The sequence below is a fragment of the Vulpes vulpes genome, chromosome 6, assembly GCF_048418805.1.
Source record: "Vulpes vulpes isolate BD-2025 chromosome 6, VulVul3, whole genome shotgun sequence".
NCBI classification, from domain to species: Eukaryota; Metazoa; Chordata; class Mammalia; order Carnivora; family Canidae; genus Vulpes; species Vulpes vulpes.
The window spans coordinates 96,499,016-96,511,053 of NC_132785.1; the positions used below are offsets into that span (position 1 = coordinate 96,499,016).

Below are 12,038 nucleotides of genomic sequence, written 5' to 3' on the forward strand. Positions count from 1 at the left end.
ATGTACTGCTTCAGGAGAAAGTGGGTAGCAGAGGCTATAATTTGGACTAAGCTAAGAAAAAGTGAGAAGAGAAGAATGGGGAAAAGAAGGGCAAAGGGGATTAAGAAAGAACAGAAGAAAGGGAAAAAAGTGATAAGGAGAAAAGAGAGAAGAGGAGGACATACGAAGAGGATATTTGTGAGAAAGACACGTGCAACAGGTAGTGAAGGTGGAGGAGGAAGGAAGAGTTGAAATTCTGTTCTGCTTGGCTTGGTGACTCTTGAGTAGTGACTGACTTTAGTGTGAAAGGATGGATGGCTCAAGTGAAGAGAATTCTCACATACTCCCCTCAGGGGGTCACTTACATCTTCAATCTTTAATTTTGAGGGGCCCAAGCCAGGCTGTTTCAAAAGTTATTCTCCTGGATGGATTCAGAATAGTAATCTGGGAACAAGGAATGTAACCTTCAGTTTTTTTTTCTTTAAGGTTTTATTTATTTATTCATGAGACACACACACACACACACACACACACACACACACACACACACACACACAGAGGCAGATATACAGGCAGAGGGAGAAGCAGGCTCCCTGCAAGGAGCCTGATGCAATACACATCCCAGGACCCAGAATCACTGGCTTGAGCCAAAGGCAGACACTCAACCACTGAGCCACCCAAGTGCCCCTGCCCTTTTAAAAGATTTTATTTATTTATTCATGAGAGACACAGAGAGAGGCAGAAAGTAACCTTCACTTTAAGTTGTGACTGTGGAAGAACAGAGGAGAGAGTATTGCTAACCTGAGCTTCTGATTCCTCACCTCAGCCCCCATCCTCACCCCATGCCTTTCGATTACTAGGCTAATGGCACACAGTTAAATTCAGAATTTGAAAGCCAATCTTTCAGAAAATCCTCCTCTTTGGTAACTGAAATGTAAACAGATTTGCAGAGCAGGGTAGAATAGCTTTACAATACACCTGTAAGAATTATTAAAATACAATTATGGGAATATATTCTCACTGAGGTTTCACAGAAACTAAGAACACCCTAAATACCTGTAGGAGGCCCACGCAAAACCTTGTAGTTCAAACAAAAAGAAAACTTTTAACCCTATTGTTTCCGATGTCCTTTCCTCCCTTCTAAATAGTGGGGTTTTGCCCATAGCATAGTATTTCAAGAACATAATGTTCAATATAATATAATAATAAGGAAGGGGGTATTATAATATCAAGCATATTTATTCAGACAATATTAAGATATCTTTGCTCCAAACTTTTCCATGGTTATCTTATAACCCATGAGATTCCTAGTTCATACCAAAATGTCCCTGCAAGCTGTATCCAGAAATAAGAAATAGTAGGAAGGTACAGCTTTATCAGCAATCTGTGGTACACTCTGTAGCCTCCTTAAAAATCTCATTATGCTCATGTTTTCTATTTTTCTACCTCTTCTGCTATAATTGACCCAGATTCTCCTACAAGTGTAGAACAGAGAGAATAAAGATGTGGAAGCCTAAAGGAAGGAAGCAGAAAGATAGGCAAGGCCTTTAACGTTCTCTATGGTCCACTACTGTCATTGGCTACCCAGGCTCTGCTTTATGAACAAGAAAATTTGTTTTCCAGGGGCACTTCAAATAATGGTTGCCACATGGGCTTTTCAATTTCAGAATTGTAATGAGTCCACTAGCATGCTAATCATGCTGTTACTTGTCTGAAGTATTAAGGATTTCAATACGGCACAGTTTCAAAGATCTTTGATCTAATTTCCCCTTTTTGGCAAGTGTACGGAAAAGTAATTAGGAAATGTGTCCTCAGATGATACTGGGACCAAGTGCATCAGTGAATTTTATTTTCACATTGTATACCTGGAAAAGATCCATCTCTGTCTTCCTCTAAGAAATCGTAATGCCATAAACATTGGGTAGAGTGATTTTCGGGTTCCTTGAAGAATTGGCCTGCCAGTGACTATTTGGTGAAGCCGTTTTCGCTTGTCGTTAGGTTTCAGGCTTAAATGTGAAAGGAAAAGAATCGTCCCAAAAAAGTCATGTAGAAAAAATTGGAGATGGCTTTCACAGCTTCAAAAACAGCTAAGTGTTCCCTGAATGACAGAGTAAATAGATTTTGATCTAAGAGTTGGGGCAACAAAGTGCTTTTAGGATATACAAAGTAACAGGGTATATATTGCTACAGGGAGTTCTTAAGATAAAATGGAGAGGCCTCCCACAAATATACCTTCTTATTGGCCAGAACACAATTTGACTAATATTTTCAGGTGTTCTTTTTTTTTTTTTAAAGGATTTGCCTCCTGCACTTAACTATTTGGTTTCTTATTTTTCTTTGTCTATACAAGACCATCTTTTTAAAACACGGCTTTTTCTTTTAAACTTCTCTTCCAGCAAACGTGGTATGGGTCCAACCCATGAACAGGTTAAGCTTCTGACAGGAGAGGGAAAAGACACCGCAGCCAATGGGAACTCGTGCTGGTGATGTACTGCTCCCAGTTCTGATTCATTGGCCGCCTAGGGTTTGTCATTCTATCCCCGCGTCTGCAAACAGCGTGGGTCGGTTTTCTGTAGTCCAGCTAGCTAAACTGGATCTTGGCCGCCTGCATATGCAGCTGCAATTAGGTTCAGTTGCTAACTTCTAATGGAAGCAGCTGTTAACGTTTCTGATTATCTTCGAGAAAAATCTTGCGTTCCTTAAACCTTGCTGGAGGTCGCTGGAGGTCCCCTGTGACAGAATCACGTGACTGTCTAACATGTGCAAATAAATACGATGTGGAAGCCGATGAGCTGCAGATGGAAAACCTGCCAGAAACTCAGAGCATATGCCCCGTGCGTGTTATCAGTGGCGCCCGCGCATGGGTGGGTGCCGGGAGGGTGTTGCTGCCCTTCGGGGCCAGAGGTGTGCGGCCGGGGCACCTGCGAGGGGCAGTCCGGGGTCACCCGCGACGGTGGCTCCGGAGGGGAGGGGCCTGGGGGAGGGGGTTTGGCGGCGGCCTGGGTTCAGCAGCGCGTTCAAGCCGCAGCAGCTCGGCGGCAAGTAGGCCGCGACTGCGCCCGAGACAGGTGGAGGGCTCGGGGTCTGCGCTCCGGGCTCTGAGAGCCGCGTCCTTGCGGGCAGTGGGGTGTGTATTTAAGAGCAGTGGGAGCGCCGGGGCGGGAGGAGCCGACGCCCTAGCGGGAGCTCCCGGCCTCTGGCTCGACGGACTGCCGGGTTGGAGAAGCTCTCATGGCCGGGGCTCCTGACGCTCACACACCCGGCCCGGCCCCCAGGGCCGGGGGCATAAAGGCCCCGGTCCCGGTTCCGCCCCGGGATTCGGATGCTCCCTTCGGCCCCGGCCTGGGGCCCCGGCCGCGAGGGGGCTGCGGCGAGAGAGGCTGGGTAGGGCAGTGACGTCACCTGCGGCTGCCCCTCCCCCGCCGGCCGGCCCGCGCCGCAGTTCCTGCCCGACGACATCCGGGTCTCTCCAGCTGCTCCGCCGCGCCGCAGCTGTAGCGGCCGCCGGGCCCGCGGGGCGGGGCGGACGGAGGAGTCGGGGAGGGGCGGCCCGGCGCCGTCGTGAGCGCGCCTGCGCGGGGACGCGCTCGAGGCGGCGGCGGCGGCGGCGGCGGCGGCGGCGCTACGGGCGGGAGCGCGCGCGGGAGCGAGGGAGCAGTGGTCTCGGCGCCGGCCCGGCCCGCAGCTTTGGGTGCTCGGGCGGCTGCAGCGCCGGAACGGGCGGTTGGGGAGGGGGGGTGGGGGGGCGCCAGGCAGGTGAGGCGCGAAAGCGATGAGTCTTCGGCTCTTCCTCCTCCTCCTCCGGGACCCGCTCTCCGCCTCCCGCTCCAACGCCCGGATGATCTGAGCCGCGAGGGCGCCGAGAGCCGGGGGCCCGGACGCAGCCCGGCTCCTCCCCTCCGCCGCCCCCTCCCCGGCCCGACCTGGCCGGCGGCCGCCGCGGTGACCCCCTTGCAGCCCCCTCCCCGGTCGCCGTCGCCGCCGCTGCCTTGGCCGACCAGGGACCTGCCCGCCCGCGGCTGCTCCGGGTAAGCGCGACGCTCGGGCCGAGGGCGGGCGGGCGGGCGGGCCTGCGCGGCGGCGGCGGCGGCGGCGGCGGCCAGGCCTGGGCCTGGGGCCTGTAAACAAGCCGGGCGTCTGCCCGGGCGCTCCCGGGAGGAGACACGACAACTCCACCCCCTGGCCCGGCCTCCTCCCCGAAGCCGGGCGCCGGGCGCCGGGCGGAGAGGGGTTAACGCTCCGCGAGGGCGGTGGCGGCGGGGAGGCGGGGGCGGGGTGTCGGGGGCGGCGGCGCGGGGAGGGGGCGCGACCCTGCCGCCGCCGAGGCCCGGCGGGTGTTCGCGGCCGCGACGCGGGCGAGGGCCCCAGGCCAGCCTGGCCCGAGAACCGCGGGCGGAACTTTTCCGGAGCGTAGAGTGGGGCGTCGCGGCGCCCCCACCCGCCGGGCGGCCCCGGGCTCCAGCGCCGGGGAGGGAGGCCTGGAGGAAAGAAGGGGGGTAGGTTTCCTTCGGACCGGGCTTGGCCTCGAGGCTCCGGACGCTGGAGGGTTTGCTTGGGGCTTCGTAGGGGGGCTGAGCTGAGAGTGAGGCGGCCCCAGAACTCAGTCTGTGATGCCTCCAGCCCATTCATTATTGAGACCTCGAACACCTCCCTTGGAGCCCATCACCCTGATTTCCTCGTATTCTTGACTGTGCGGGGAAAGTTCTTCTTGCTAAGAGTTCGGTGGTTGAGGTATGGGTTCGGTTCTGCTTGTAGATTTCAATATTTTCGGAGAGCCTCCTACCAACCGCAGTTTAGATACGTTTTGAAAATTTCATCACCGGAGGTGTTTTTCCTTTTCTCTTTTCAAGCACCGCACGGTACTTAGAAACCCACAAAGGTCATATACTAAAGTTGGCCGAGCCGAGAAATTAGACGCGCCGCCCCCATCCCCACCCCTGAATTTTCTGCAAATTGCACTGATGAGCGGAATGAATTTTAAGAAGCGGTTGGAAGAGTGACGGGAGGAGGTATAAAAACCAGTGAGATACAGAGGTATTGTTTGACCAGAGTAGAGGGTTTTTGACATTATTGAAAGAAATTTAATTTTTTTTTTTTAAATTGTTCTGAGGGAAAAGGCTTGATCTTTTCAGATTTGCATGTCGGGATTTTAAACACAACCAGTTTTTAGATGCAACGAGCTCTGAAGAGTCAGAGGATTTATTTAAACCGCCCTCTGCTGAGCCTTAGGGGTTCCAGAGCTCAGAGGGTTCAACCGAGCTTACTCTTCAATTCCTCTTCAACCGCGACAACTTCACTTTTACAACTTTTGTATTTTTACATGGTGGGCCTTTTACAAATATTGTATTTCTTTAGCACTTTACAGATTAGAAAATTGATTAGGGAGATGGTGACCCACTCTCCTCTTTTCTAATCATTGATGTTACCTTTGATCTAATGTTTCTTTGTTAGTAAATGATTTGAAGCACAAAGTAACATTCCTTGACCTGACGTTGTAGTTGTGTTCTTACATGTAACTCATGGATCTGAATAAATATTCAATCACATAGGGATGATTACTTTTAAGCTTCAAGTTTAGGCAGTACCACATTACTGAAACCTTAATGAGAAGTGCACATGGAAGTTACTTAAGATGTTTTTGATTTGATACCATCAAACCTTATTCACATCAGTGAAGTGATTTCATTAGGGGGGAGGTATATAAGACCAGGAAGTTTGGCTAGCTACCTCAGTATATATTTGAGAAATAACAGGGTTGAATGATAGAGTAATTAAAATTTCTTTTTTAGGGGTGCCTGGGTGGCTCAGTCCGTTAAGCTTCCAATTCTTGATCTCAGCTCAAGACTTTATCTCAGGGTCATGTCTCAGGGTTGTGAGTTCAAGCCCTGCCTTGGGCAGGAGCCTACTTAAAATTTTTTTTAGTTTCTTTTTCGGTGGAAATTTACATAACTTTCTTTAAAAATTCTTTTTAAAAAAAAACAGGTTATATATTTTTTGTATTTTAGTTTGAAGGGCTGGAGAGATGACCATATTTACAGTATAACATGTTGAAGGGAACACTGTACTAGGGAGATAAGAATTATTTAGTCATGGCTGTGCTCCAAAGTAAGTGTCCATGGACAAGTCCTTTAACCTTTTGAGTCTCAGCTAAAAACCAGTAAAGCCAGAGTGGTATACTATATTAAATTCATGGCCAGTTGTTAAATTTTTTTTATTCTCTTAACATTGTCTATTCAGTATGCCTTGACAAAATGCCTGGTATATGCCAGGCACTTAGATGTTTCAGTATTCTAAACCTGCATGCTATTTAAAAATAAGTGTCTTCTTTAAAAGAATTTTGAGTTGGTGAGTGGTCTTATGGGGTGATATTCCTGTAGGTGGGCTTTATTGATTTTTCTGTTGGGAATGAGATGTCTTGAAAAACTTTTGGGTGGAAGAAGGATGGTGATTCCACAGGAGGCAAAGGGTGGTTGAGACTACAGGTTTGAACAAGCACAGGACCCTTGGTAGTTTGATGTGAAAGGCATTATAAGAACATATTATGAAGGTGTTTCTGTGAGTTCATGCTGGGTCTTGCTTATCTTGACTTGTTAATAAACCTTTGTCTGAGAATTTGTTTCCTAATACCTAGTTTTTTTCAAAGGAATCTATAGCAGTGTCATGTCACATGGTAAACATTGCTGAGCAGTTACCAAAAACTTAGTCTTCAAATTTGTTTAGATTATACCGAGACTGTTTATTATAATAGCTAATAGAATGTGTAGCTAATTCTGGCTTAGCTATGAATGCTTATTTATTTAGAAATTTAAAACTGAAGAGTGACATACATATGTCCACAGGGAGCTTGTTGTCCCTGAAATGCTCACCTATGAGAGCTGCATTAATTTCTTAAGCTGTAAGTCTGTGATCATGTAGATATAATTAATTATAGGGTGATATTTTGACGATTCCCCTCCTTCCCCCAAGTGATTACCTAACTCTTGCCTAGGCACCTGACTCTTGAGTAGTACTGATTACTTTCCATCCTTAGATCAGAGAAGGGAAGCAGCCATGTAAGAAAATCGGCTCAAACGGAGTCCTATAAGAGTTAAGCAAGAAGATAAAACAAGGTGTGGCTCTGTGAAATATGTGGACCTTGGGTGAGGGGAAGGTGTGAGGCAACTAGGTAAAAGTTTGTATCTTCCTATACCTTAGGTAGTAACTTATGTCAGAATGTGTTCTTTCATCTCAAATAATGTTGGTAACAAATTTTTAAAATTCAGTTTCTTCATTTATTATCGCATTTATTAGCCAAGAAATTCTCTGAATTTGTATCTTAAGAGATTATTAACCACCCTTATATGAAAGAAGCTTGGGTTAAATTATATCAAAATCAAAAGGTTGATTATATTTTTCTTTTGCTCTTTCTAATGTCTAATTATTTCATGTTACATGAGTAACAATTTTATATTTTATTGAGTCTCCAAAATATATTCCTTGATGATTTTGACCTTTGCATGCCCTTGCTCTCTATGTACTACCTAGATAATCTCTTTACCTAGCTTTTCTTTTGCTGAGGCAGGTAGGAGGATAGAGAAAGGAAACGATTAAGAGAGGTGAGCTTCTATATACCTTTATCTAAAATGTAACAGCCTTTAGAATTTTTTTTAAGAAACAGAGGGAAAAGTACTAGATGTTAATGTGTATTAATAAAGTAGACTACTGATACTGTGTTTATGAAATTAGAGATGTTTTAAACATTCCTTGAGTAAATGTGTGATAAAAGAGGGAGATTGAGTTTTTATAATTCTTAGTATGTTCATATGGAATCCATTGACAAAGTTTATGTAGTATTCATATTTAGGATCTAGATTGTTAGGGTTTTGTAGCTGATATGATTTGAATTAAAATCCTGTGAGAACAGACTACTTTTGATACAGAATAAAGTGAATAATAAAAGCCATAGTTTATTAACCATTTGTCAGACTTTAATTTTCCCCACAACCCTGTAAATTATATGATGTTATTTCTGTTTTACAAATGAAGAAATATGTACTCATAGAATCTAAGTAACATGCCAGGATCAGAACTGTGTAGATAATAAAACTATTTTCAAAATTTTCCTAAGTGAATTTTTCCCAACTAGATGAGCCGTCTTTTTCCTAGGAATCAAAACCTGAAAAGCTGAATGTTAACACTATGATTTGAATTCCTCAAATTAAATGATACCTTATAAACTTATGAATAAAGTCTTCCAATACAGGAGTCTCTTCTGAAACATTTGGAAAAGATTTAAGTTCATCTTCTCATTTCCTAAGTTTCAGGAGTCAACAGAGCGAAACAGTTTTATGTCTTCAACTATCATTGTTTAGATTGAGGAATAGAATCAATATAAAATTCTCAAATGGTTGATATCCTTAATGAAGGACTAAGGGAACTGTTTCTAAGTACTTACAGCCATACATAGAGCCACATTAAAGGCTTTAGAGAGGAGTTGGTAGTAAAATTTCCTGATGAGGTGACTTGGGGCAAGTTCCTCAATTTCTCCTAGCCTCAGTTTTATCTGTCTTATGGGAGAGCCTTTCTCATAAGGTATTCTTGAAGATTAAGCGAGAGGATTGTTTAAAATACTTGATGTTTTCTACCATGAAGAAAGTACTAAATAAATAGTAGCTGCTATTGAGTTTGTGAAATCTCGAGATAGAGGAATAGAGACTTACTGAGTGTGAGTCTTTGAGTACGGTTTTAGTAGTGATCCTGGAAACCTTACTATGAGAGATTGAATAGAGACTTTAGAAGAAGTTATAAAAGTTGTAGGCATATAGAATTTACATATAAAAGTTGAATGTTAAGAGGTAATTGAAGAGAAAGTTGAGTATGAGTAGATGTATTTGACTATATGAAGCTGAAGAGGTCATGGGTTTGAGTTAATGGTTAGGTGGGAATAGATGATTAAATAGAGGATAAAGAGTAAGAGTAATAAAGCAAAGGTGAATGTTCAGACTAGAGTGATCAGTAAGTGAAGAAAGACCGGGTGGGTATTTTGAAGAGAAGGTACAGTTTATGATTAGAAATGATCAAAAAGATACTGCTATGGAAAAAATACAAGAGAGTAAGAAAACTAAATTCTAACTAACTCTAGTTCTTGTAAAAACAACAACAACAACAACAATAGGGAGTCTTTATATAAAAGGTATAAAGGCCAGGGCATCTGGGTGGCTCACTGGTTGAGCATTTGCCTTTGACGCAGGTCGTGATCCCAGGGTCCTGGGATCAAGTCCTGTATTGCCTCCCCCTCTGCTTATATCTGTGTCTCTCTCTGTGTGTCTCTCATGAATAAATAAATAAAATCTTTAAAAAAAATAAGTAAAGGGTATTAAGGCTTTGTAGTGGGTCCTGTGTTATTTAAGGTTGAAAAACTGTGTTAGAATAGTGCAGCTCTTATCACTTCATACCCAAACCATGGTTTTGGCACTCCAGTTGGTCTTTCCCCCTTTCATTTTGTGCTGTGTGTCTCTCCTCCATTCTATAAACCATCACAAACTCCTTAAGTACTGTTTATATTGTATTATTTCTCTTCTCAGTATACTTCGGGAATCCCTTTTTTCTCTAGGATAAAATTTAGAATTTGCTGGGCATTTGACACTTTACATAATTGAACCTCAGGACTGATCTATTTCTTTTTTTTTTTTTTTCTCTCTCTCTAAGATTTATTTATTTTGGAGAGAGATTGAGTATGAGGGGAGTGAGTGGTGGAGGGGCGGAGGGAAAGAATCTCAAGCAGACTCCCCACTGAGTGGGGAGCCAGATGTAGGACTTGATCTCATGACCCATGAGATCATGACCTGAGCCAAAATCAGAAGTCAGATGCTTAACCATCTGAGCCACCCATGCGCCCTAGGGCTGATCTATTTCAACCAAACCAGTACATTTGCCATCTCTGGAACACACCCTGTACTTTTATCTCAGTGGATCGATGCTAATGCTAATTGGTAGCTTGAAATTCTTGCCCTTCCCTTTCTAGCTTTTGCTTTCCTCTTTATCAGAGCTCATTTCTAATATTTCTTCTACAAAACCTTCTCTGATCAGTGTTTGATCTCTCATTTCTCTGTACTTCTGTAGCAGTTCTCACTGTACTATTAGCATGGCTTTAGTTGTATACTTTATTGCTAGGTATTTGTGTTCTAATTATAACTGTGTTCAATGTAATCATAAAATTTTAAAGGGGAACATACAATAACTTTTTATTATCCCCAAAGCTTACCACAGTGGCTTGTGGATAGTAGATATTCAGATATTTTGTAAATATTAGGCAAAATCTACCTGACAATAGAAATGATTGCTGTAGGAGGTGATGGAAAAGTTAAGAGCTTTCAGGTAGCAGATACGACTGACTATTTTTCCTATATATTATTTTGGTTGAACCTGGATATTTAAGTGTGAAGATTATACAAATCAGAAATGCGACAGAGTTCTTATGTTGGTATAGAAAATTAGGTTGATTGATTCTAGACCTAAAGGTTTCATTTTAACTTCCAGTGTTTTTGCTTGAGGGTTAACAGGACATTCATAATTATGCATTTCTTTCCAGATGCATGATACTATGCATGTATACCTTTACAGATACTTGCACTAGGCAACCTTTTAAATGAGAGATGTGGAATCACAGTAATTAGATGATGTATTAGTTAAAGAAGGGAGATAACTGATTGAATTTGAACCAAAGCAAATACCTAATAGATGAGTGGTCTGTTTTCATAAACATTTAAGCTAAATTTTAAACCATACCAGGGGATCCCTGGGTGGCTCAGCGGTAATTTAGGGCCTGCCTTTGGCTCAGGGCATGATTCTGGAGTCCTGGGATTGAGTCCCACATTGGGCTCCCTGCATGGAGCCTGCTTCTCTCTCTGCCTGTATCTCTGCCTCTCTCTCTCTCTCTCTCTCTCTCTGTGTCTCTCATGAATAAATAAATGAAATCTTTAAACATAAGTAAATAAACCATACCAAAACTGTTAAACTATTTCCAGTATTTGGAAAATGCATAGTAAAATTTCCTTCATTGAATTTTTAAATGGATAATTTTATATAGGCAGTCTGTGGTTGCTTAGGCCCATTTATTGGAGTATGATACTAATGAGACCAGAATAATTTGATTCTTTGTGGCCCTTTTAAGGTTTTCTAGCCTTAACATGAGCTACTAATAATGATAGCTGACATCATTGAGCAGTATGCCAGGCATTATCATAGAAAAATTTTAATTACTATATCATTAAATCTTCCTATCTGTATATGAGATAGATACTATTATTACTTGTATCTTAACAGATGAGGAAATTGAGACAAAGGTTAAGTTACCTTTTCAAAGTTTCACAGCTAGTAATAGAAGTTAAACATGTCCTTGGACTTTTCATAGTTAATATATATATGGGTCACTGCAGTTTTATTGCTGCTGCTAAAAAACTGTTGGCAGTTGTGATGGTTTAGAAAATCCTTGGTTATGAGGGTAAGACTACAGTTCCATTGTATCCAGTGAGTGAATCGGGATTGAGGTGGAAGTATACACTAAATTTGAAAAGTGTGGTATCCTATGTTATGTCAGTTTCCTTTTAGAACTTTTCACAGAGCTATTAAATTTTGTAAGACAAGAAAAATATAAGATATAAGCATAATACAGCTAGTACCACAAGCCATACACAGCTTTGCCTTATGGCTTATTCATTACTTTGCAACCCACTGACAAATGATTTCATCAGTCCTTTATTCAAATTTAATTCTTAGTAAATTTAAGGAGATGGTCTTAAACACAAGCTACCTAATTAAGCTTACAATAGAAGATACACAATAGGGGCACCTGGGAGGCACAGTTGGTTAAGCATCTATCTTTGGCTCAGGTCATGATCTCAGGGTCCTGAGAGGGAGCCCCACATTGGGCTCCTTACTCAGTGGTGTCTTCTCCCTCCCCCTCTCTCTGTGATCTCTCTTGCTTTCAATCTTTCTTAAATAAATACAAATTAAAAAAAAAAAAGAAGTTATACCATAAATGGAATATTTCAATATTAAGATTTATTAAAAATAAATTC

At 43.2% G+C, this 12,038-nt stretch overlaps 1 protein-coding gene across 5 annotated transcripts in view; it reads left to right on the forward strand.

Moving 5' to 3' along the window:
- Positions 1–2,387: 2,387 nt before the first annotated feature.
- PPM1A (protein phosphatase, Mg2+/Mn2+ dependent 1A) overlaps positions 2,388–12,038 on the forward strand; it is a 40,671-nt gene continuing 31,020 nt past the window's right edge. Inside the window, exon 1 of one of the 5 annotated variants that reach the window (XM_026000575.2) lies at positions 2,388–2,813. In XM_026000575.2, the coding sequence (XP_025856360.1) occupies positions 2,807–2,813 (7 nt within the window). In that variant the 5' untranslated portion in view covers positions 2,388–2,806. Of the gene's footprint in view, positions 2,844–2,957; positions 3,107–3,615; positions 4,008–4,311; positions 4,476–12,038 lie in introns of those variants that run through there. The other 4 variants (XM_026000574.2, XM_026000577.2, XM_072761684.1 and 1 more) reach the window with 4 other exon arrangements.